The sequence below is a fragment of the Syngnathus floridae genome, chromosome 6, assembly GCF_059516105.1.
Source record: "Syngnathus floridae isolate MCC-2025c chromosome 6, RoL_Sflo_1.0, whole genome shotgun sequence".
Lineage (NCBI taxonomy): Eukaryota > Metazoa > Chordata > Actinopteri > Syngnathiformes > Syngnathidae > Syngnathus > Syngnathus floridae.
This window is the reverse complement of record NC_142418.1, coordinates 4,692,635-4,717,822: the sequence shown is the minus strand read 5'-3', so window position 1 is coordinate 4,717,822 and position 25,188 is coordinate 4,692,635. Positions and strand designations below refer to the sequence as shown.

At 42.3% G+C, this 25,188-nt stretch overlaps 1 protein-coding gene across 1 annotated transcript in view; it reads left to right on the top strand.

Annotated features, from left to right (window-relative positions):
* Positions 1–7,331: 7,331 nt before the first annotated feature.
* The window catches only part of agbl1 (AGBL carboxypeptidase 1), a 102,794-nt gene continuing 84,937 nt past the window's right edge, over positions 7,332–25,188 (top strand). Inside the window, exons 1-3 of the mRNA XM_088379867.1 lie at positions 7,332–7,570; positions 14,271–14,334; positions 17,317–17,463. Coding sequence (XP_088235993.1) covers positions 7,514–7,570; positions 14,271–14,334; positions 17,317–17,463 — 268 coding nt within the window. The 5' untranslated portion in view covers positions 7,332–7,513. The remainder of the gene's footprint in view (positions 7,571–14,270; positions 14,335–17,316; positions 17,464–25,188) is intronic.

Below are 25,188 nucleotides of genomic sequence, written 5' to 3'. Positions count from 1 at the left end.
TATCTTCCGCTAATTGACAAGCTCTTGTTAGAGCAATCAGCTCAGCAGCCTGTGCTGACCTGGTGTATGGAAGCTTCTCTGCTTCAACAATCTGGTTTGGCAATTTCACAATTGCATAACCACTTTGATTGTTTCCTTTAGGATCCTTTGAACATGATCCATCCACAAACCACTTTTCCCCTTTATCAAGCGGCGTGTCACTTAAATCTTCTCTGGGCAGCTGTAGATGTTCTGTAGCATCCAAACAGTTATGTGGTGTTCCATCCCCTGGCAACGGAATCAACGTTGCTGGGTTAAGGACTGTGCACCTCTTTATCACGATGTGTGGTTGTGACAGAAGTACAGCAGTGTAGGACAGATGTCTGGCTGGTGACAAAAAGTTCATTTTGCTTTGCAGCAGCAACACATCTACAGCATGTGGAACTAGCAGCTCCATTTTGTGAAAGAGCACCACATCTGCAGATTGTCTCACTGCAAGCGCCGCCGCGCATACTGCTTGAACACAGTCTGGCAAAGACAGAGCCACTGGATCCAGTTTTTTTGAATAGAATGCAATTGGTCTTAGTTTGTTGCCATGACCCTGCAGCAACACTGAGGTCATAAAACCATTCCTGCAGTCTGCTGTTTGCACAAAGGTTTTATTGTAGTCTGGCAAGATAAGAGTTGTGGTTTCTACCAGAGCCTGTTTCAGCACTACAAAAGCATCATCCGCTGCTGGTATCCACATGATTTTTTCTGTCATTGTCATGGGAACTCCATGCACAATATCCAGCAGCGGTTGTGTTTTCTCCGCATAATGTGGGATCCATGCTCTGCAGTAATTGCAGAGCCCCAAAAATGACATCATTTGTTTTTTTGTTTCAGGTTTCGGTGCATCTGAAATAATCTGCTTTCTGGTTCTTTGTATCTGTCTTCCAGAAGCCGACAAAGTGTGACCTAAATAGTTCACTTCCTGTCGGACCCATTGTAACTTATTTTTGTTCACTTTATTCCCTGTTTTGCAGAGATAGTGTAACAATGCTAAGGAGTCTGCCTTGCAAGCAGCTTCAGTTTCAGAGGCTACCAGGAGATCATCTACATAAACTAGAAGTTGGCTTTTGTTTGACATCTGAAAATCAGCCAAACAGGCCATAATAGCTTGAATGAAAATAGTTGGACTATCAGCAAATCCTTGTGGCAATCTGGTGTATGTATAGCTTTGTCCTTTAAAGGTAAAAGCGAACCAAAACTGTGAGTCTGGGTGAATTGGCACTGAGAAAAATGCATTGCTGAGATCAATTACTGTGAAAAACCTCTGATTAGGTTTCAAAGTGTTCAGAAGTGTGTGTGGGTCAGGCACATTGGGTGCTCTTGTTTGCACTGCATCATTCACTGCTCGTAAATCTTGTATCATTCGCCAATACATTTTGTCGGCCTTTTGGACTGGAAAAATGGGAGTGTTGCAAGGAGAATCCGAGCATTCCCTAATGATTCCTCCTGTCAAAAGATCATTTATAACAGGGGCAATCCCATTTATTGCCTCCTGTTTTAAAGGATATTGCTTAACTCTCGGACGCCACTCTGATCTTGGTTTGATCTGTACTGGGGAAATGGATCGTAAAAGTCCTACATCAGATGGGCCCTTGGTCCACAGTTTTTCAGGAAGCCCAGCCAATTCCCCCTCCTCCTTTTCATTCAAACAAATGTCAACTAGTCAGGGAAGCGCACAAGCGCCTGCTCTGCCTACAGCTACTTCACACACTGTTTGCTTCCACACGTCACAACTGGTACTGTAGCTCCACCCATCACCTTTGTCCTCATAATCAGTCACAGATCCAGCAAGTTTAATTCGGGAACCCACATCTGCACACGTTATACTGTAAGGTTTAAACAATGAGATGTGGGGTACAGCCGACAATTTGTATCTGTCTTTCTGAGGAGCGGGCAAGAGCACAGCAGCAGCCGCAAATGACCTGCGATCAGTGTACAGAGCAGTGATTGTTAAAGTTACTTCTGTGTCGCTGAGAAAACTTCCAATATAGTCATCTTGTGGATCAGTGAGAATATTCATGGTGACATGTAATTCAGTACAAGTCATTTCTGATTCAGGTTGGGACAATTGTTTTCGAGCTTCACTCAGCAATCTGCTTGGGAGTGTAGGATTTCGTTCAGGAGGGATGGCATAGGAGCAGCAAATCTGTTCACCTGCTTGTGCAGCATATGAGTCCACATCTCTCACTCTACATGCTCGCATGCCATCCTTTACTGGAATTATTGCAATTCCCAACCGAGTCATCAGATCTCGTCCCAGCAGGTTTATGGGACATTTTGGAGATAGGACGATCGAAACTGAAACCATGCTTCCAGTTTCCTTATCTCTCACTTCAACTGGATTAGAGATACTCTCCTTGTGTACCTGCCCATCAGCAGATTTCACCCAAATAGTATTTTGGGAGGCCTTTAGATTTGGGACTTTAGTTTTTATCACGGTTTTACAAGCCCCGGTATCACACAAAAACTCGACATCACTTCCTCCAATGTTTAGAGTAACATATGGTTTTTCTTTTAATGCACTCAGAATGTCCCATGCTGTATGGACATCTACTATTTCTTCCTCTATAGGAGCACCAGAGGTCAAAGGGGGGGGGGGATCTAGTCATGCTGAAAATTTGGCCTTTCCTCTGCCTCTTCCTCCACCCTTTGATTGGTTATGTTTTTTTCTAAAACAGTCTTTTGACCAGTGGCCACGTTTCCCACAGTTCCAACAGTTGTCAGAATCTCGTGGGGGTTTTGAATTATATGGCGGCCAGCGACCTTGTTGGCCTCTATCTCCTCCTCTGCCTTGCTGGGACCCTTGGAAGAAGACTGTTGTATCTTCATCTAGTTCATCATCATCATTATCTAGATGAAATACATCAGAACTTTTGCCTTTTTTGATCACTTTTTCAGCATGTCTGGCCCATTGCATAGTTGTTGTCACACTTGCAACGTCCACTTCCACCAAATGTTTCCTCACCCAGTTGCCTATTTCAGGGCGGAAATTAGTGAGGAGCGCATTTTTAAGCTGTTGTTGATAAGCACTCTCAGCTGTATCATTGAATGGGATGCCACTATGCACCCTGAATTCTTTTTCAAATCTCAAACGAAAATCATCAGTATCTTCGCCAGGCTTCTGTTTTATTCCTGCCAAATGACCATAATTCGCTCGTCTTTGAAATATAGTTCGCACTCTTTGCACAAGACCATTCCATTGTGCTGCATACTCCCCTCCCAATTGATTTCCCTCAATGGGATAGGGAAAAGGCCCTTGATTATTTCTACCTGTATAATTTCCTCTAACCTTTGCCCAGTCTTTTCCCAAGGAGGACATTGCAGCTTCTCCTGCCTCATGTCCATTCAGTCTATAGGAATGTATAATTCCAGCCATGTCCTCTGCCCATATAGCTGGGTCTTCAGCAACAGGGGTAACCCCTTCAACTGCTTTTCTTGCCTCTTCCAAAGTCCATGGCCGGAAAACATATGTATGTGGGAGTTGGCCTTCCCCTACATTAGGGTTTGGCACCTGTATCATTGGGCATACATCAACCTTGTCTAAATTTTGAGAAAATCTAGCAGCAGTGGTCAAACTTCTTGTTTGTACAGGACTCCTACTAATGTGACCCTGACTTCTTTTGCTGTTATATGGGGGGGGGGCTGCAGGTTTGTTAAGCTTGGATACAAGTTTTGTGTACGAGCGGAAGGCCCCTCTTGCTCCTCTACTTGAGCTTCGGCTGGAGCCGTGGCCGGCCTGACAAACATAGTCTCAGCCTCATCACCTTTCATCTTTCTATCTTTTGTCTTTTGGCTTTGTTCTCTTCTCTCTTGTGAAGCTTTTAACCACATTTTAGCACAATCCAATTCTCTCTCTTTTCTTTTCTTTTTCAGTCCATTTTTCTTTTTATCCACACTCTCTTCCAAAACATCAACTACTATCTTCCACACTTCAACTCTCAACTTCCCTTCTACTTCATACTTTTTCTTCCACTTTGGCATATATTGCATACAATTAAGAAATCTACTCGCCATGTACTTCTCATCTCCGTCAAGAGGTAGAGATTTACCGTTTTTGTTTCCCATATTAATTCTAGTAGTTTTAGGTTATACAATTTCTTTTTCTCAAAAATATTATTATTATTATTATTATTATTATTATTTATTTATTTATTTGAGTCTTTGAGGATCCTCAATGCAGGTTTAAATCGACCTTTCAACAAATTACTAGCCTGTATTATTGCCGTGGATCAATGCTAGAACTGCTATTTAGTCAATTTATCCTACCAGTCACACACTCAATCACACAAGTTATCCCTGCCTACGCGAAGTCCTCCCTTTCTAAAAAAAAAAAAAAGGAGCTGCTTCATCCAGTGAGGGGACTCTACAACACCCCCCACCTTCCCTGGGAACTAAAGACAAAAGTCCTTGTCCCCAGCCCTGCCAACGCGAGGTTGTACTCTTTAGAATAGTGGTCGTCAAATAATGATCCAAGGAGGTACTGAGATTTTATAACAGTTTGAGAACCACTGCTCCAAAAGAGACACCTCATCCAGAGGGGGACTCTACAACACCCTCTCCTTCCACAAAACTTACTTATTCCTGTGCACTTCTACCTTTTTACACGTTTCACAAAAAACAACACAATCACACAACTTCAGGCCTTTAACTTACTTGTCCCCTGGTTCGTTGCACTGCCGGGTCCCGTCAATCCACCTCTGTCAGACGAAGGCAGACCTAAGATGCTGGCCCAGCGAAGAATTTCCTTCCCAGGTCTTTCTTTACCAGGTCCGGCTAATGGACGCTGGCCCGTCGACAGTGTACAGCGCGTCGTCCTCCGTCAGCCAGATGATGGGTATGAGAGATCCCGGGTTTCGGCACCAAAATGTTAGAGATTTGCTCACTCAAACAATATTTTGCAAGAACCACACGGGAGACAAGCAAGTCCTTTTAGACACCTGCAGGTGGAGAGTTCACTCGTTCAAGGAATGAAGTCTGAAAAGTCTCCTTCCTGCAAGGGCATATTTATTAGGAGGAACAGAGTGGGGGTGAGAGTGGACAGGTTTGGTGAACCCCCGGCCTCTGGTAAGATCAGAGCAGGGGGTGTTTTACGATGTTGTGGGAAACAGAACAACTTTGATTGCTTCCTCTGCAGCTGGTCACTCAAGCAGAGGAAGCAACCACTTTACTTTACTACGTTGTGAGAGCAAGACAAGATTGGTTAATCATTATAGTCTACATTCCAACATAATCCTATGATAAAGATAACCTGGAAAACCCTAACAAGGAATGTGATTCTTCTGTAGTTGGAACACACTCTGCGGTCCCCCTTCTTAAAGAGGGCAACCACCACCCCAGTCTGCCAATCCAGAGGCACCGTACCGTCCCTGATGTCTACGCAATGTTGCAGAGGCGTGTCAGCCAAGACAGCCCCACAACATCCAGAGCCCTGCTTCCACAATGGAAGGTGTGTCGGTGGAATTGTGGAGGTCTTCGACGTATTCTCCTCAGCGACTCACTACATCCTGAGTCGAGGTCAGCAGCACACCATCCCCACTGTAAACAATGTTGACGGTGTACTGCTTTCCCCTCCTGAGATGCCGGATGGTGGACCAGAATTTCCTGGAAGCCGTCCGGAAGTCATTCTCCATGGCCCTCGCCAAACTCCTCCCACACCCGGGTTTTTGTCTCGGCACCCGCCGAAGCCGCATTCCACTTGGCCATCCAGTAACTGTCGGCTGCCTCCGGAGTCCCACAGTCCAAAACTTCCAAGTCTCAACGGTCATTGCCCACGTGAGCATTGAAGTCATCCAGTAGAACGATAGAGTCCCCAGAAGGAGCGCTCTCCACCACCTCTTCTAAGGACCCCAAGGTACTCTGAGCTGCTGTTCGGTGCATAGGCACAAACAATAGTCAGGACCCGTCCCCCCCACTCGAAGGCGGAGGGATGCTACCCTCTCGTTCACCGGGGTGAACCCCAATGTGCAGGCGCCCCACCTGCTTGACGCCTCTCACCGTGAACAACTCCAGAGTGGAAGAGAGTCCCGCCCCTCTCGAGATAGACTATGTGTGGAGGCAAGTCCGACTATGTCTAGTCAGAACTTATCTGCCTCACACACCAGCTCGGGCTCCTTTCCAGTCAGAGAGGTGACATGCCATGTCCCAAGAGCCAGCTTCTGCACCGGGGTTCGGACTGCCAAGGTCCCCGCCTTTGGCCGCCGTCCAGCTCGCTTTGCACCTGACTCCTTTGGCCCCTCCTACAGGTGGTGAGTTCGTGGGAAGGGGGACCCACATTTTATTTTCGGGCTGTGCCCGGCCAGGCCCCATGGGCGAAGGCCCGGCCACGAGACGCTCGCCTTCGAGCCTCACCTCCAGGCCTAGCTCCAGAGGGGCCCCTCCAGTGACCTGCGTCCGGGCGAGAGAAAACTAGGTCCATATATTTTATTCATCATAAGAGGTCTTCTGAGCCGCGCTTTGTCTGGCCCCTCACCTAGGACCCTTTTGCCATGGGTGACCCTACCAGGGGCATGAAGCCCCAGACAACATGGCTCCTAGGATCATAGGGGCATGCAAACCCCTCCAAAGAATCCCTCCAAGTTATTCACTCCAAGGCACCAGACAAAGTAAGAAAAGCGGCAAGGGCTTCGCAAGGAGTACAGCCCTGAATGTGTATTTGTTTGTGTGTGTATGTGTGTGTGTGTTTATGTGCATGCAAATATGGGTGTGCAGTCTGTGCGTGTGTGTGCGTGTGTGTGTGTGTGTGTGTGTGTGTGTGTGTGTGTGCTACCAGTGCCAAACATAAGTACTTAGCCATTAATCCTCTGTGAATGAATCCCACCACTGAATATAGTTTGCTCTGCAGCTGCCCAACTGGTCTTGTCAAAGCCTTTTTTTAGTGGCAGACCTCTCAACACCACAGCACAAATGTTTTCTAGAGCTCTTTATCTTGGAGGGATAGTGTTACATACGGACAAGCATACGATGTGAGTACTTTGACACACGATGTACATTCAACCAACATAGTCATAAGTCTAGTCTAAAATATAATGGTTCTTCATTCTACAGAAATATATACAAATATATATGCACTTCTAGGATGGCACTGCTGCTCATAACTACTCATAACTAAGTGTAGCCTCCCTGATTATTCCCAGTGAAGATTGGAGGAGGTGGTCTGTCTGTTTGTCTCCCTGTCTCTGTGGCTCTCTTTCTCCCTGTCTCTGTCTGTCTGTCTGTCTGTCTGTCTCTCTCTCTCTCTCTCTCTTTCTCTCTCTCGTGCGCGCTTACTCAGTCTTTCAAAACACAGGGAGTCAAATACTTTGTCTGACTGTTGTGTGTGATAGTGGGACATTATTTCAACTACATCTCCTTTTCTGTGCTTTGGAAATCTTCCTGTGTTTTTGGTATAGCTGCCGTTTGTTTTGTTTGTTAAATTTCAACATCTACCTGATCACATTTTTGCTGTTGCTGTTTGACAACCTGCACAGAGCAGGGTCAACCAAGAATGTCAGTCTCCCAAAACTCCTCCAGTGGCTTGGAAGCCATTTTTTCTACTCTACAGGTAAGGATTCATAATGCAACTGTGCATGATACAATACAGAAGAGTTGTAGCGCTTCAAATAAGTATTTCTTTTATCGTTGGTGTAATATTATATTTTTTAAATGTATTGCACATTTACTTTTTAAAAGGTTTCCCATTGCTGTTTATATTGAAGGTGGCTCAGTGGCTGACTGGTTTGCATTTCCGCCACACAGATCAAATTTGCGCCCAGATTTCCTATATTTTCCCCATGCATGCATGAGTTTTCTGTGGTTTCTCTGGTAAGCAGTACAGAGAACGTATGGCTGAATGATTTCAGCCCTTCCAATTTTAGTGAGAGTAAAACTTTGTGGGCATGTCAGTTGTTTTTCTCTCAAAGTTTCCACCATGAGAAAAGGAGAGATGTAGTACTTGACCAACTGTAATGACAGATGTATGCCAGTGGAAATTCAAGCTCCAAACAACCTTTTTCACAAACAATTCGCACAAAAGTTTGTTAGAAAAATGGACTAACTTGCATTCTATTTCCAGGATACTAACTGTCTTGTCAGAGATGAATGAGTGTAATCGCTGTGTAGCCGTCATTGACAATATGAATAAAGCATTGCAAACTGAAAAATATTTGTATCCTTCCATGGTCTTGCATATGAAGGCAGGAGTCTCAATTACATGCTTGATCATCCTATCGCAAAATATTTACATGGGAGCCTAACAGAAGAAAGATTTAAGAAGAAAATTTGAATTTAATCATAAAAATACAATATACAGCAGGTGAAGGTAAAACGCTTCATATAAAACGCACAATGTCATATTCATGTTTTCATCACAGCTTTTTGTTAAAGATGAATGTTTCTATTTTGAAAACAGAATTACAGACCAAACACATAATTGTATTGTAATTCAAGCTTCAAGATTCAAGAATTTTTATTCGCCATGTTTGAACATGCCAAACAAGGAATTTGACTTCGGTATACATCACAGCCTCTGTTCAACATTTAGGTGACTAACAACGCTCAGGACATGTGAATAATGACAAATATTCTCAAACATCCCCTGATCTTAAACTCCCAGGAGGGCAAGGGAAAAAAAATCAAAACTACAACTAGGGGAAATGAGAAACCTTGAGAAGAGATCACAGTTGGGAGGATGCCTCTTCCAGGATGACCAGACTGCTATGGATGCAGAGAGGACACATAGTACAAATAGTGTAGACAATTCAAAAAAGGTGTGGAGAGCAGGATGTTATTGCACAGCAATGACTCTGAGACTCTAAGAGTGGTGTGAGTTCATCAGAGCGACAGCCTGGGGGAAAAAGCTGTCTCTGTGTCTGCTGGTTTTGGCATACAGAGCTCTATAACGCCGTCCGGAGGGGAGTAGTACGAACAGATTGCAACCTGGGTGAGAAGGGTCTGTAGAGATGTTACTTGCACGTTTTCTGGTCCTGGACAGGTACAAGTCTTGGATAGATGGGAGGTTGATTCCAATTATCTTTTCTGCAGTCCTTATTGTCCGTTGCAGTCTGTTCTTGTCAATTTGTAAAATTGCTGTTTTGGAATAATTTGACAATAATTGAAAGTTTTTAAAAATACAATTTGTTGATTAATTGAGATATTAACCATTATTAAAATAATTGTTAGTTGCAGCCCTATAAAACAATTACACTTGTTTTAGATTCTTAATTAAAAAACACATCCACTGCCCCATTGAATTGGTGTCTGTAGAAAACTAATCGAGCAAATAAATGAAACGAAGTACTTCGGTATCATTTTTGACTGATCTTAAATTTTCAGTTAAAAAATGTACAGTCAAACCTCGGTTTTCGACCACAATCCGTTCCAGAAGGCGGTTCGAGAAGCGAATCGGTCGAATTCCGAATCTACTTTTCCCATCACAAATAATGGAAATATTTTTAATCCTTTCCAAGACTTAAAAAAACCTTCCTTTTTTAAGCATTTTTTCATTTGCGCATTTTTGTCCGATCGCACAACTGCAGCGCACCGCCGAACGCGCAACCGTAGCGCGTCGCCGACCGCGCAACTGCACAGCGCTGGTCGCATTATTGTGACAGAGCCGTCGCTGAAATTTACAAAATATTATTTACAAAATAAGTCCTGATGTACTTTCCAAAATTTAAGTGGACGTCAGTGCGCAGGTAATTTAATTTGGTCCGATCGCGCAACCGCAGCGCGCCCGGGCGCTCACTGTCGCATTGCTCTAAGACAGGTATGGGCAAACTACGGTCCGCGGGCCACATCCGGCCCACGGGACCGTTTAATCCGGCCCGCCAACCCCGAATAAATTGTATTATTAAACATTTTTTTAGGTCATTTTGCCTGCAATGACTGCGTTTACCCTGTAGATGGGGAACCGCTCGCCTGCGCATTTACTATCGGAAGCTGTGTCAGAAAGCTCTGTGCACACTCACAAGTGCGTGTACGTACTCAGTAGTACGGACACGCCGCACTCGCGCTCTATTTGTATCAGTGCCGAATTTAGAGCGTGGGCTGTGACAACAGCATTCTTGTAATTGGCGCGCTGGGCTTTCAGATACAGTTTTACACTAAAGCCACCCACAAACCTTCCCCTGGAATCCTTCCATTAAAATGAGTCGTCCAAGGAAAAGTAAGGTGGACACTGAGTGCCGAGGGTTTAAAAAAAGAGTGGACAATTTGGCTTGACGTATGCGACGTGACGTTCAGCCACATGAACATCAACATCAACCCGTCACAGATCTAGGTAAACGGACCAACACCTCTGATATCTCCTAAGCATTGCCACAACAAATTTTACTCCAGACTATGACGCACTAGCAAAAAAAGGGAGACCAACAACACTGTTCCCACTGAAAATGAAGGGGAGGCTCTCAAGTTTGTTGTAAAAAAATGCATTTTGAATATGATTTGTACAAATAGCAGGAATTGAAACGAGCGACCATTCTCATTTTCAAACAATGCAGGATGCTCAAGGACATTGATGCACCACCTGTTTGCGACTAATCTTAACCTGTAAAGTTTTTAAGGCTTACTTTAAGGAAGTGTTTCCCGTTTCCTCACCTCTGTTATGTTTGTGAGTTAAAACTCTGCTCTGATTTTCAGATACCCCTCACCGTGTTGCCGTTTTGATTACTTTATTTGGATGTATGCTTTCACCGATTCTTCAAGATGATATATTTGGTTGGAATGTTTGCCGTTTGATGTGATCTCATAAGATAAACATCTTTCATTAATCTGACCTGCAGGCACTGAAGTGACGGAGACTGTTATTCATAATAACAGTGTTGTATTTTATGAGAATCACTGATGTCAGGGTTTTCCAGATTATCCTTATCGTATGATTATGTTGGAATGCAACCTGTAATAAATAACCTGGTTAGATTAGTTTTATGCTTATAGTGGAATGTAACCGGTAATAAATAACCTAGCTTGTCCCATCCTACACAACGTCGTAAAACACCCCCTGATATGTTTTGACTAGAGGACAGGGGCTTTCTCTATCCAGTCCACTCTTACCCCCACTCTGTTTTTCTTAATAAATATGCTCTTGCAGGAGGAAGAGTCAGACTTCATTTCAATCATCGCTGTATTCACAGCAACAAATGGACTCTCCACCTGCAGGTGTCTAAAAGGACTTGCTTGTCTCCCGTGTGGTTCTTGCAAAATAAGTTAGAGTGAGCACTGTCAGGGTTTTTCAGATCCTTATCGTATGATTATGTTGGAATGCAACCGGTAATAAATAAACTAGCTTGTCCCATCCTACACAAGGTCGTAAAACACCCCCTGATATGTTTTGACTAGAAGACAAGGGCTTCCTATTCAAACTACTCTTACCCCCACTCTGTTTCTCTTAATAAATATGCCCTTGCAGGAGGGAGAGTTTAGACTTCATCCCTTCAACGGGTGAGCTCTCCACCTGCAGGTGTCTAAGAGGACTTGCTTGTCTCCCGTGTGGTTCTTGCAAAATAAGTTGGAGTGAGCGAATCTCTAACAAGCACAATTCTAACAACTGATAGCAGTTTTTTGGTGGATTTTCTTTTTTTTAACGCTGTTAATAAATGCATTTGTTTTCAAAAAACGTTTTTTGAATATCCATGCTTTACTACCTACTAAAGGCCAAAACCTTTTATGCAATGACCTTTACAGGTCGTTTATATTACTTCACACAAACACTACATCCATCTGCTCCTGGTTCGGTCCTTCGGTCCAAATTTAAAACCCAGTTCGGCCTGCAAGTCAAAAAGTTTGCCCACCCCTGCTCTAAGAGCGTCTTTGTGTTTTAGGATGGCTTTACTGCTCCCACTTGCTTTCTTTGGAGGCATGATTAGGGGTTAATACAATCCTCAAAATAACAAAAATACAATAACAATGGAGTAAGACGGCATCCGAGCCGCGCGGTCGGGTTTTCTCGGGTCCTCCCGGCTCATCTCGCGAGGTTCGACCTCCGAATTTTGTTCTAAAGCAAAAAAAATCTCAAATTTTTTGTTCGAAGTCCGATTTGTTCGAGAACCGGGACGTTCGAAAACCGAGGTTTGACTGTACTATGTAAATAGGTTACAAACCCGAAGTGTTTCTACTTCATCAGCCCTTGTCAGTTAATGCCACATTCATATACTACACCTGTGCAATGATGCTTTCATATTTGCCTGACTGCATCACATCAAGTCACAACGCCACAATAAAACATTTCATTTCACCTTATACTGAGACAATCAAGGCAGTGGACAAGAAAGCAACACAGTTGCATCGCTGGCAAATCATTAAAAAAAACTTTAATCTTTGATAACTTTATTAATGTGTGGACAATATCGAGCTCCTCTTATCTTATTTCATTTTTTTTTACTTTCTAATAAGCATCCTGTAGACAACTGTTGAGGATATTTACCGTAATTTCCGGTGTATAAGCCGCACCGGTGTATAAGCCGCACCAGCTTAAATTCGGGGATATTTTAGTTTTTTTCTTACATAAGCCGCACCGGACTATAAGCCGCACGTGCACACGAGTTTTTTTTACAAAGAAAGACAGTACACAGAAAGCCTTTTTGAAGTTTGAATAACATGCTTTAACATGTCTTTCTAAACATTGCCTGTGACGCAGCAGTAGTACCGCAGCAACACGGAAGTGTGCACGTGAGTTATTAACAAAGAAATAGTGGACACAGAAAGCTTTTTTAAAGTTGTAATAACATACCTTAACATTTCTTTCCAAACACTGCCTGTGATGCGGCAGCAATTCCGCAGCAACACGGAAGTAACACAGCACTAATAGGCTTTGATTAAATAAAACATACCGGTAAAAGTCACTGAGACGCGGCGGTAACACAGCAGCAACATGGTAGCACAGCACTAACAGGGCTGGTTAAAGTAAAAGTAAAAAAAAGAGCTTCATCGTCTTCATCATCTTCCTGTGCACTGAAACCGTCGAAGTCTTCCTCCTCAATTTCCGATTGGAATAGCGTTAGATATCTTTCGCCACACACTTTCTCAGTATCTCTTTCGTCGTCGTTCTTATCCATTTCTTCTAGCATTTTCCATGATGAGGGTCTGTTCATGCTAACCTTATTCTTGCACGAAGTGCTAAATTACATTAAACTAGCGAGCGACACGAGTAGACGGGACCACGAAATAAAGAAAATGGTGCCGCAACACAATGTCATCAACATCGACTGCCTTTAGCTTAAAAGCGGCGTCATATGCATTTCTTTTGTCCCCCATAATGACGGTTTGTGTATAAAAGCTTCCTTTCATTAAAGTCCGTCTTGATCGCGTTCTGCGTGATATGTTGTAAACACAAACTAGCATGTCTTCTTCGGCGCATTATCTCTTCTTCGCCTGTCTCGCTCTTGCTTCCTGCTAGAGCGCCCCCTGGAGGCTGGAGGCCGTAAAAATCCATAAGTACGCCGCGCCGCCATTTAAGCCTCAGGGTTCAAAGTAACCTTCTGAATAAAATACATTAAACGTTCACATTCATTACAACTTGCTTTTGGTGAGCAAAATGTCAGAAGAATTTAATTTAAATGCTGATTGATTGGGTTTTAATACAATGCAGATGGTCCAAACAGCGCCACTGCTTTGTGTAATCTCTGAGTCACATGGCAGAGTAAGAGAAAGGGTTTAGAGCAAGGTGTCAAACTCAAGGCCCGGGGCCAGATACGGCCTGCCACATCATTCTATGTGGCCCACGAAGACAAATTGTGCATCAAATTTGTGTGTCATTACTAGAATTGCAAATTGTCTTCACTTTTAACAATATCTTTTTTAAAAAATATTTGACCAGTTTTTACTCGTCTGATTTGAAAACGAGTTATTTGTCAGTTTGTTTTGTAGCTTTTACTGTATATAATAGTGTTAAGAGTAAAAGTGATCAAGTCATCACAAAAATCACGAAATAAATCTTATATAAGCCGCACCTGACTATAAGCTGCAGGGTTCAAAATTTTGGAAAAAAGTCGCGGCTTATACACCGGAAATTACGGTACTTGTGCTAAAAGACTTAAAGTAATGCATCTGGTTTGTTCATTGTTTTTGTTATGTCCTTATCAAATACATTCTATTCACATCATATAACTTGGTAATGCTTGATGTGCTGTTGCTTATGTTTTAACAAATGCCTCACAGAGCCTTATCCAACGCTGCACTGTTTGACTGGTGCAAAGGTTTGTCAACATAAGCAGTATTTTAGACATAATATTTGGTGATCAGAATGGTGCTTTTGTTTACCTCTCCAGAATGCAGAGGATGCCGAGAGCACCCTAAATGTTCTCAATATCCTGGATGAACTCCTGTCTGCAGGTGAGCATTGAAATAAATAGAATGAATGAACACATTCAACCAATAGCATCACATTTCCTGCTGAACGGTAATGGTCTTTCACTTGTATAGCAGCTACAAGGCACTCAAAGAGGTCCATACTGACTCCTCATTCACCTGCTGATGACACATCATCAGGTGCAACTAGGGAGTCAGTCTCATGCTCAGAACACTTTGACATGGTATTACAAGTTTGAACCCACAACCTCCGAGTTGAGCGACAACTACCGTATTTTCCGGACTATAAGTCGCTCCGGAGTATAAGTCGCATTTTGGGGGGCAATTTATTTGACAAAATCTCACATCAAAAACAGTCATGAACGAGCAACAACAGGCTAAACGATAGCAACAACAGGCTAAACGATAGGTATGCTAACGTGACAAACACAAACAAAGAGCTGAGAACGGGCCTGACGTAACATATAGAGTGATTAAGGACAACTATTACATGAATAACATGTTTATAAAACCATCGGTGTCACTCCAATTCATTAAATCCATCGATCATTCTTTGTCAACAATGGGTGCGCACGGCTGAGGGCGCTTGCACTTCAAAATATTCCACAGGCTCATATAACGATAGATAAACCATATTTCAAATAACTATTATATAAGCAATAATATTATCAAACCATCCGTGCACTTTAAATCCATTAAATCCATCGATCAAATTCCTCGTCCTTTGTCAACATCGCCGCGCGTGCGCCCTGACGTCAGCCTCGTCTTTATTCCACAGATCTAGTATATAACTATATTGTAGCGGTAAGAAAGTACAAGGATAGAGGTGGGTTTGGTAAACGGCTCTTTATTAATCAAAACAAACTTCCAAGCGTGTGGCGGCGTGGACTTCCAGACACGACGAGAGCTCCATGGCATAGGACCGGGCGTGCGTAATTGCCATGTCCGAGCCCCATGCACCGTTCGCGGACAGCCACTCCGCCGAGCGCCGGCCCCCGACTCAGTAGAGTAGGACCGGGCGTGCGTAAAAGCCATAATAGTTTTTCAAACCTTCTATGTCACTCCAAATCCTTAATTCCTTCAAACTCTTTGTCCTCCGTGTCACTTAGAAATGATCACCGCTAATGATGCCGGTAGTCCTTATGTGGGTACGTTTGTATGACTGACGTCACTTGAAATAGTAATCCATTGGTAAATCACGGTTCTCCAAACTTTCTTTCTGCTGCTCGATGACGGTTTTCAGCTGCATATTTTCCAACTTGAAGTTTGTGACCTGCAAAATATGAGTTTCTTTTTGGTGCCATTTTTCTTAAGCCCACCCAGTTGATGAGTCACAGCCAACGGTGAAATTTAGAGCGCCCTCATCCAGTTTCGTCTGAAAATATAATTTTTTTCAGATGTAGTTTTTTGTTTTGTTTATTTGGTTGTTTTATCAAAGTCAAAGGCTGCTTTATTGTCGATTTTTTTTTCATATGCCAAGACACACAAAGAGATTGAAATTACGTTCCCACTATCCCTCGGTGAGATAGTACACATATGCATACAAGCAACACAAAAAAACCAAGAAGGCACAAACAATGAATAAATAAGAGTGTTGAATAAATGATAAATAAACAAATAATAATTAATAATAATAAATATGAGAGGAGCAAAAATGGAGCAAGTGTACATACAGCAGACAGTGGACTTCGATATGGTGCTTTAAAGTGTTAATTGCTTTATTTTATGTTTTCTCTATTTTTTATGTTTTGAATATGTTCAAGATAAAGATATAAAAGCATGTGAAGTGATCAACTATACTAAAAATAACATGGGAAGTGGTCAACTATACTTGTAAGTAAGTGATGTCTTAATGATCAAGTAAAAATTTGTGAAAAAAAACATATAAGTCGCTCCTGAGTACAAGTCGCCCCCCCACCCAAACTATGAAAAAAAAATGCGACTTATAGTCCGGAAATTACGGTACTCTACCACTGAGCCATGCCGCCCCATAGTCATGTGAATATCTGTATATCGCTGGCGCTGGGCAGAAAACTTTGTCTAAATTTGGTCAATTTCGTACTTGTTCATGAATCTTTACTATTGGTCATTTCACACGTTGGTATGTCATGTTTTATTAAGTATTGAACAACTGTACTTGTAAGTGTTAAATAGCTTGCACTCCATGCAATTATAATGGCTGAACAAGTGAGCATTCTGCCCTACGCTAGCTATAATTAATATCTAATATCTCCCCCCCCACACTTCAATCAAACCCCCCACCTCAATCAAACCCCTCACTAAAAACTTCAATTGCTCATAGAATTTGAATTTCTCAAGTTAAATTATTTGGGAAATTCACTGGGTCAACTTAACTAATAAAAATTTCTAAAATTCAAAATGCAAATATAATTTTCCTGATAACAAAAATACTTGCATTGAGATTGTTAGTGAAAAAAATGGACCACCCCGGGAAGATGATGTCTTTAAAGTGGTACTCACCCTCTTTACCAGACTCTTGCTCCGCAGTTCACTAATACTTGGGAGTGGTGCTCAAATGGGCCATTGCTTGTATGACCACATGCTTGCAAGTTGGGAAAGGTTTGGGCGTGGTCTAAATAACCTAAATAAACCTATTTTACAACAAGCTACAAACTATGCTAAATAAAGTATCATCTTGGCTCCAACCTTTCTATGTGAAGTTTGCAAGTTCTTCCTGTGCTTTCCTGGGTTTTCTCCGGTACACTGACTCTTGCCCAAAGACAGCTGAAAAGTAGGCTCAAGCTCACCTATGGGGGTAAGCAGCATCGGAAATGGGTGGAGGGAACCCTAGAATGTGGTATTCTATATTACCTATAAATTGCTCGGAAGTATATGAAGCATCAGACAGGTAGATAAAGATTACTTGTAGTGTGCAAGGTGAAAATAGGCACAAATACTAATGGCTGGTATTGCAAGTAACGGTCATTGTTGTTTTATTCTTATATATGTCATAGTAATTTCCATAACCATCACACTTTGTTTCAGGTACTGATCATCGTATTCACTACATGATCAGTAAAGGTGGAAGTGAAGCCTTGCTCAGTGCACTGATCAAGAATGGCAGCAGGTCCAGTCCCGACTACACCGTTCTGCTGCCTATACTATACCTGGTAGCCAAAGTAGGACAAAAAGGTAACAACATTCATATAAAAAAACGAGTGAATCCTCCCACCACCGCCTTGATTCGCAGTGAATGTATTCAAAGCCTGACCGAATTAATGCCCCCCTAACAGTGAATAATAATTCAGACAACAAATATACATTAACCAAACACGGCTACCTTAAAAATATCTTAAAATATTACTGTACCCTTTAAAATACTGTTCTGTTATTACCTTACCAGGAAGCATGCAAAATACAGTACATATACAGTACGTACGTACATCAATGGTGATAATAATGATGATTTTGTGTGGCGACAATATTTTTGTGTGTGAATAATATTTTGAATGAATGTGTGAATAATTACCATTTTGACTGCGCAGCATAGCACGACTTTCTTAACATTGATTGTGTCAAAGTTCCTTGGAGGCCTGTGCTAGTGGGAAACTTAAATCATTAGGCTCACGTACCAGTATGCACCAAATAGCTAGGCTTTGATGTTTACTGTCCCAGTAGATGGAGAAACGCCCGCCCGCGCATTTACTCCCGTAAGCCGTGTCAGAAAGCTCGGTACACACTCACAAGCGCGTGTACGTACTCGGTAGTACGGACCCGGCGATTCCGCGCTCTATTTATATCAGTGCCGAATTTTGAGTATGGGCTGTGACGTCAGCATACTCGTAATTTGCGCGCTGAGCTTTCAGATGCAGGAATCCTTGCATTAAACTGAGTGGCCCAAGGAAAAGAAAGGTGGACACTGAGTGCCGAGTGTTTAAAAAAAGAGTGAGGAATTTGGCTTGACCTACGTGTATGAGCAAGACGTTCAGCCACATGAACGTCAACAAAACCCCGTCACAGATTTAGGTTAACGGACCAACACCTCGGCTCTATCCTAAAAATTACCACAACAAATTTTACTCCAGACTATGATGCACTTGCATAAAAAGGGAGACCAACAGCACTGTTCCTACTGAAAATGAAGGGAGGTTTCTCAAGTTTGTTGTAAAAAAAAAAAAAAAAAAAGCATTTTGAAAATAATTTGTACAAATATCAGGGATTGAAACTAGCGACCATTCTCATTTTCAAACAATGCAGGATGCTCAAGGACATGATGCACCACCTGTTTGTGACTAATCTTAACTTTTAAAGTTCTAAAGGCTTACTTTAAGGAAGTGTTTCCCGTTTCATCACCTCTGTCACCAGGTGCTTGTGCGTTAAAGCTCTGCTCTGATTTTCAGATATTCGTCACCGTGTTGCCGTTTTGGTTTATTTATTAATTTCTTTAGATGTGTTCTTTCACTGATTTCTCAAAATGATGTATTTGGTCAGAATGTTTGCCGTTTGATGTGATTTAGCCTTGTAAGATAAACATCTTTCATAAAGCTGACCTGCAGGCGCTGAAGTGATGGAAACTGTTATTGTGTGAAGGCGATGGCCTTCACACATATGTTATTCTACACCATTCTCTATTATTATTATTATTATTATTGTGTGAAGGCGGTGGTGATGGAAGTGACCCCAAATAAACCAGAAGTGACCTCAGCTAAACCGGAGGTGACCTAAATTAAACCGGAAGTGACCCAAATAGACCGGAAGTGACCCAAATCAAACCAGAAGTGACCTTATTTCAACATTAAGTGCCCTAAATACTTACATTTGCTCTAACTTTTGCAAATGTTGTCCGAATAAACCCAATTCAACATTTTAACCCCAAAAGTGAACCTTCTGAAGCCGTCTTTTTTCCTTTTGTTCCAAATTTCAAAAAAATTTGGCGCAATTTTTTTTTCTTTTAATTCCCATTCATTCTCTATTAGGATTCAAGGTTTGCTCTAACTTCTACATTTTTTAACCGATTCAACTCATTCCAACTTTCAACTGTTCATCTTTTGCCTTCCTATTCCACAACTTCCCACTTACAGAAAATTCTCTACAATTTTGTTTTTCTACTCTAATTTCTACATTTTTGAACCGATTCAACCCATTCCAACTTTATTCACTATGTTCACCTTATGTTTACCATATTCACCCCCTTGACCCCCACTTCCAGTGTGGCGGCCATTTTGGATTGACCCTGAAGTGCCCCCAATGAACCCAGAATGAACCGGAAGTGCCCCAAATCAAACCGGAAGTGACCTTAGGTAAACAGGAAGTGACCTCAGCTAGACCAGAAGTGACTCTATTCAAACCGGAAGTGACCCAAATACACCGGAAGTGACCTTATTTCAACATTAAGTGCCCTGAATACCTACATTTGCGCTAACTTTTGCAAATTTTGTCCGATTAAACCTGTTTCAACATTTTAACCCCAAAAGTGAACCTCCTGAAGCCATTTTTTCCCTTTTGTTCCAAATTTCAAAAAATTTTGGCGTAATTTTTTTTCTTTTAATTCCCATTCATTGTCTATGAGGATTCAAGATTTGCTCTAACTTCTACTAGATTTTTTAAGCGATTAAACTCGTTCCAACTTTCAACTGTTCATCTTTTGCCTTCCTATTCCACAACTTCCCACTTACCAAATATTCCAAATTTGAAATTCAACCAAATTCTCCAAATATTCGTTTTTCTACTCTAATTTCTACATTTTTCAACTTATTCAACCCATTCCACCTTTCAACTGTTCTTCATTTTCTTACCTATTCCACAACTTCCCTTTTACCCAAAATTCCAAATTTTCAATTTTGAAATTCACACCCAATTTTCCAAAATTTCCTTTTCCCCTTGTAATTTGTACATTCCCAAACTTGCCAAATGGAAAAATTTCACGTTTTCACTTTTAAAATTTGCACAAAATTTTGCAAAATTTCACTAAATTTAGTTTTTCACTTCTAATTTCTACATACTTCAACGGATTCAACTCGTTCCAACTTTCAACTGTTCATCTTTTGACTACCTATTCCACACCTTCCCACTTAGCAAAAATTCCACTTTTTCAAATTTGAAATTCAATCAAATTCTCCTAAATTTCGTTTTCTACTCTAATTTCTACATTTTTCAACCGATTCAACCCATTCCAACTTTCAACTGTTCATCTTTTGACTACCTATTCCACACCTTCCCACTTAGCAAAAATTCCACTTTTTCAAATTTGAAATTCAATCAAATTCTCCTAAATTTCGTTTTTCAACCGATTCAACCCATTCCAACTTTCAACTGTTCATCTTTTGCCTACCTATTCCAACACTTCCCACTTACCAAAAATTCCAAATGTGAAATTCAGCCAAATTCTCTAAAACTTCATTTTTCTACTCTAATTTCTACATTTTTCAACCGATTCAACCCATTCCATTTTTCAACTGTTCATCTTTTCCTACCTATTCCACAACTTCCCACTTACCAAAAATTCTAAACTTTCAAATTTGAAATTCAACCACATTCTCCAAAATTTCATTTTTGAACTCTAATTTCTACATTTTTCAACCGATTCAACCCGTTCAAACTTTCAACTGTTCATCATTTTCCTACGTATTCCACAACTTCCCACTTAGAAAAAATTACAAATTTTCACCACAAATTCTCCAAAATTTCGTTTTATACTTCTATTTTCCACATTTCTCAAGTAATTCAACTCAATTCAACATCATTCGGCATCATTCCCCAAGAAGTTATTCAAAGTCTTCGCCTTCACACGCAATTTCTCCAGAAATTGCATTTTCTAGTTCATAATAACAGTGTCGTATTTAATGAGAATCACTGATAGTAATTTTTTGGTGAATTTTGTTTTTAATGCTTTACTACCTACTAAATGCCCAAACCTTTTATGCAATAACCTTTACATGTCGTTTATATTACTTCACACAAACACTACATCCATCTTTTCCTGTTTCGGCCCCCAGTCAAAATTTAGAACCCAATTTGGCCCGCAAGCCAAAAAGTTTGCCCACCCCGGTCTAGAAAATGAGCACAAAAATAGTGCAAACATAAAACTGTTCAGAAAAGTGTATAAAAACTGCTTTCTTAACATGAGAAAAAGACAAATAGCCAAACTGACTACACACAGGCAAAAAGGAAACAGAAAAATAGTCTGAAAGTGTGTCTACTTGTGTTCTGTTTTATTGATTTATATGTAAATCCATTAGTTTAATGGATTAAGTGAGAAAGAGGTAGGAATCTAAAAAGCCATGCTTCCTCCTACTCCTTTTCGAGCATTCTTTGTTGTTGTTTTTTTTTCAGTTTGTTTGTTTCATGGCTTTAGACATGGCACTTTAAAGTGTTATTTTTTTCCTATTTTCATGTTTTACATATGTTCAAAATGAAGATCAATCAATCAATCAATCAATCAATCAATCAATCAATCAAAAAACTGAACATTTGCTTTGGAGCCATTTGTCAGGTCTAAGTACCATCAGGCATTAATTCACATACTGAAACAAAGAGAAGACAACCAGTATTCGTTTTACTCGCGAGGATAACTTGGCCGTTCCGTGACCCCGGCAGTTAGGTTGCAGAGTCTGATTTGTTCCTCCTCAGTCGGTTGGCAGCCGGTTGGCAGTCGGTTGGCAGCCGGTTGGCAGCCGGTTGGCAGCCGGTTGTGATTAGATATCTCGAAGTGTATTGAGTGCCATTTTCCTGTGGAACAATGCAACTAGACTTTCGTGCTAAGTTTCACACAATAATAATATTGAATAAATATGGGATATACGTAACTTATATGCAACTACTTCAACAGATATGTCTTTTCTATGACACTTAAAGACAAAAAGTCTCGATCAACAACAATCTATGGATAAAAGCTACAGAGTTGACTTAGAGAAAGAAGTTCTTTTGAACGAAACAGGGAACTGTCATAGAAGGAATGGAGCAGGGCGACCAAATGCAGCTCGGACCAGGTTTTATTGAAGAACTCAAAAGACAAACTACAGATGCTCGACTAGGAACGTGAAATAACTGAACAGAAAAAAACTAGAACAGAACAGACTGGAGACTAGAAACAAGAAGACATAAGACAAAAGATGAGAACAATCCAACAGGGGTGTTAGGGTTTTCCAGGTTATCTTTATCATAGGATTATGTTGGAATGTAGACTATAATGATTAACCAATCTTGTCTTGCTCTCACAACGTAGTAAAGTAAAGTGGTTGCTTCCTCTGCTTGAGTGACCAGCTGCAGAGGAAGCAATCAAAGTTGTTCTGTTTCCCACAACATCGTAAAACACCCCCTGCTCTGATCTTACCAGAGGCCGGGGGTTCACCAAACCTGTCCACTCTCACCCCCACTCTGTTCCTCCTAATAAATATGCCCTTGCAGGAAGGAGGGTTCAGACCTCCATTCGAACATCGCTGCACGCACAGCGACGAATGGACTCTCCACCTGCAGGTGTCTAAAAGGACTTACTTGTCTCCCGTGTGGTTCTTGCAAAATAAGTTGGAGTGAGCAAATCTCTAACAAGGGGTGTGACACGCAGACAGGACTTATATACGCGACAGGTAACGAGAAGCAGGTGACTGTGATTAGTACGTAAATTCATAGTAAACACAGAAAGGGAGGGGCGAGCACACAGACACTGACAGAACTAATGACAACCTACACATAATGGACTGACCGGGGGCGAGTCGTGACAAGAACTAGTGAGGGCCTCTTACAGGGATGGCCAGGAAGATAAGAAAGGAAGGGAAGTCAAAGTCAAAGTCAAAGTCAAAGTCAGCTTTATTGTCAATTTCTCCACATGCCAAAGACACACAAAGAAACCGAAATTTCGTTCCCCCCATCCCACGGTGACAAGACATGGCTCACAACAGACAAACAAGTAAACAAGTATAACAAAAGCGTGCTGAATAAATAATGAATAAATAACACAACAATAAATAAATAAATAAATAAATAAGAGGAGCAGGGAAAAAAAAAGGAGCAAGTGCGCGTACAGCAGACATTCCCGAAAATAGCGCAACAGTGCCGCACGCTACGCAGAAGGGGGTAGCGAGTTCAGGGCCCTAACAGCCTGGAGAAAGAAGCTGTTGGCGAGTCTGGTGGTGCGGGAGCGCAGGCTCCTGTACCTCTTCCCAGAGGGCAGAAGGTCAAACAAAGAGTGAGCCGGGTGACTCACATCTCTGGCAATCGAGGTTGCCTTGCGGGCGAGATGGGAGGTGTAAATGTCCTTCAGGGAGGGGAGCGAAGCACCAATAATCTTACCAGCCGTATTCACTATGCGCTGCAGGGCCTTCAAGTTCTGTTCAGTGCAGTTACCACCCCAGACAGCGATGCAACTGGTGAGGACGCTCTCAATGGTGCCACGGTAGAATGTAGACAGGACTGCCTGAGGAGGCGTGCATGTGCTCCTCAGGCAGTCCTATCTACATTCTACCGTGGCACCATTGAGAGCGTCCTCACCAGTTGCATCGCTGTCTGGGGTGGTAACTGCACTGAACAGAACTTGAAGGCCCTGCAGCGCATAGTGAATACGGCTGGTAAGGTTATTGAAGTAGCCACACGTGTGATTGGGAGTTAAAGGGACTTTCTGAAGCTAGACAGAAAGCTTTGTTGGAGCAAAGGACTCCAACTCGTAAATTATGAGGCCCTTGGTCAGGCTGACCAGTGCTTCCCTATCCAATTATTCCAACAAGATTGTAAAACAAAAAAAAGGCTGTGTATGTTCCAAAAAAGTAATTAAGAGATTAAGGAGATATTGCTTGCATAGCCCTACAAAGAAGACTTCAATCTATAAAAAACACATTTCATCAGTCATTTAACTTATTTTAAATGAAATATTGACCTCTTTTCCATCCATCCATGCATTTTCTGTACCGCTCTGTCCCCACGGGGGACACGGGCGTGCTGGAGCCTATCCAAGCCGTCATCGGGCAGTAGGCGGGGAACACCCTGAACTGGTTGCTAGCCAGTCACAGGGCACAAAGAGACAAACAACCATCCGCACTCGCACTCACACTTAGGGGCAATTTGGAGTGCTCAATTGGCCTACCAAGCATGTTTTTGGGATGTGGGAGGAAACCGGAATGCCCGGAGAATACCCACGTGGACACGGGGAGAACATGCAACCTCCACACAGGGAGGGCCGAAGGTGGAATCAAACCCGCACCTTCCTAACTGTGAGGCGGACGTGCTACCCAGTGCACCACTGAGCCGCCCTCACCTCTTTTCATCATAGTAATTTAATTTATTTTAAATAAAATGTTAATAAAAATATTAACACCCGTGAGTCATCACCTTATCGTGGTGGAGGGGTTGGCGTGTCATAATGATCCTTGGAGCCAAGTTGTTTGGGGCTTTATGCCACTGGCAGGTTCACCCTTGGCAAAAGGGTCCTAGATGATGGGCCAGGCAAAGCATGGCTCACAAAACCCCTTATGATGAATAATACAAATGGACACAATTTTCCCTTGCCTAGACGCGGGTCACCAGGGCCCCCCTCTGGAGCCAGGCCAGGAGTTGGGGCTCGAAGGCAAGAGTCTGGTGGCCGGGCCTTCACCCATGGGGCCCGGCCAGGCAAAGCCCAAAAATGTAACGTGGGTCCCCCTTCCCATGGACCCACCACCTGTGGGAGGGGCCAAAGGGGTCAGATGCAAAGCGAGCTGGGCGGTGTCCAAAGGCGGAGACCTTGGCGCTCTGATCCCCGGGTAGAGAAGCTGGCTCTTGGGAATGTCACCTCCCTGGCAGGAAAGCAGCCCAAGCTGGTGTGCGAGGCATAAAAGTTCCGACTAGATATAGTCAGCCTTCCCTCCACACAGCTTGGGTTCTGGAACAAGTCCTCTTGGAGGGTCTGGACTCTCTTCCACTCTGGAGTTGCCCACGGTGAGAGGCGTC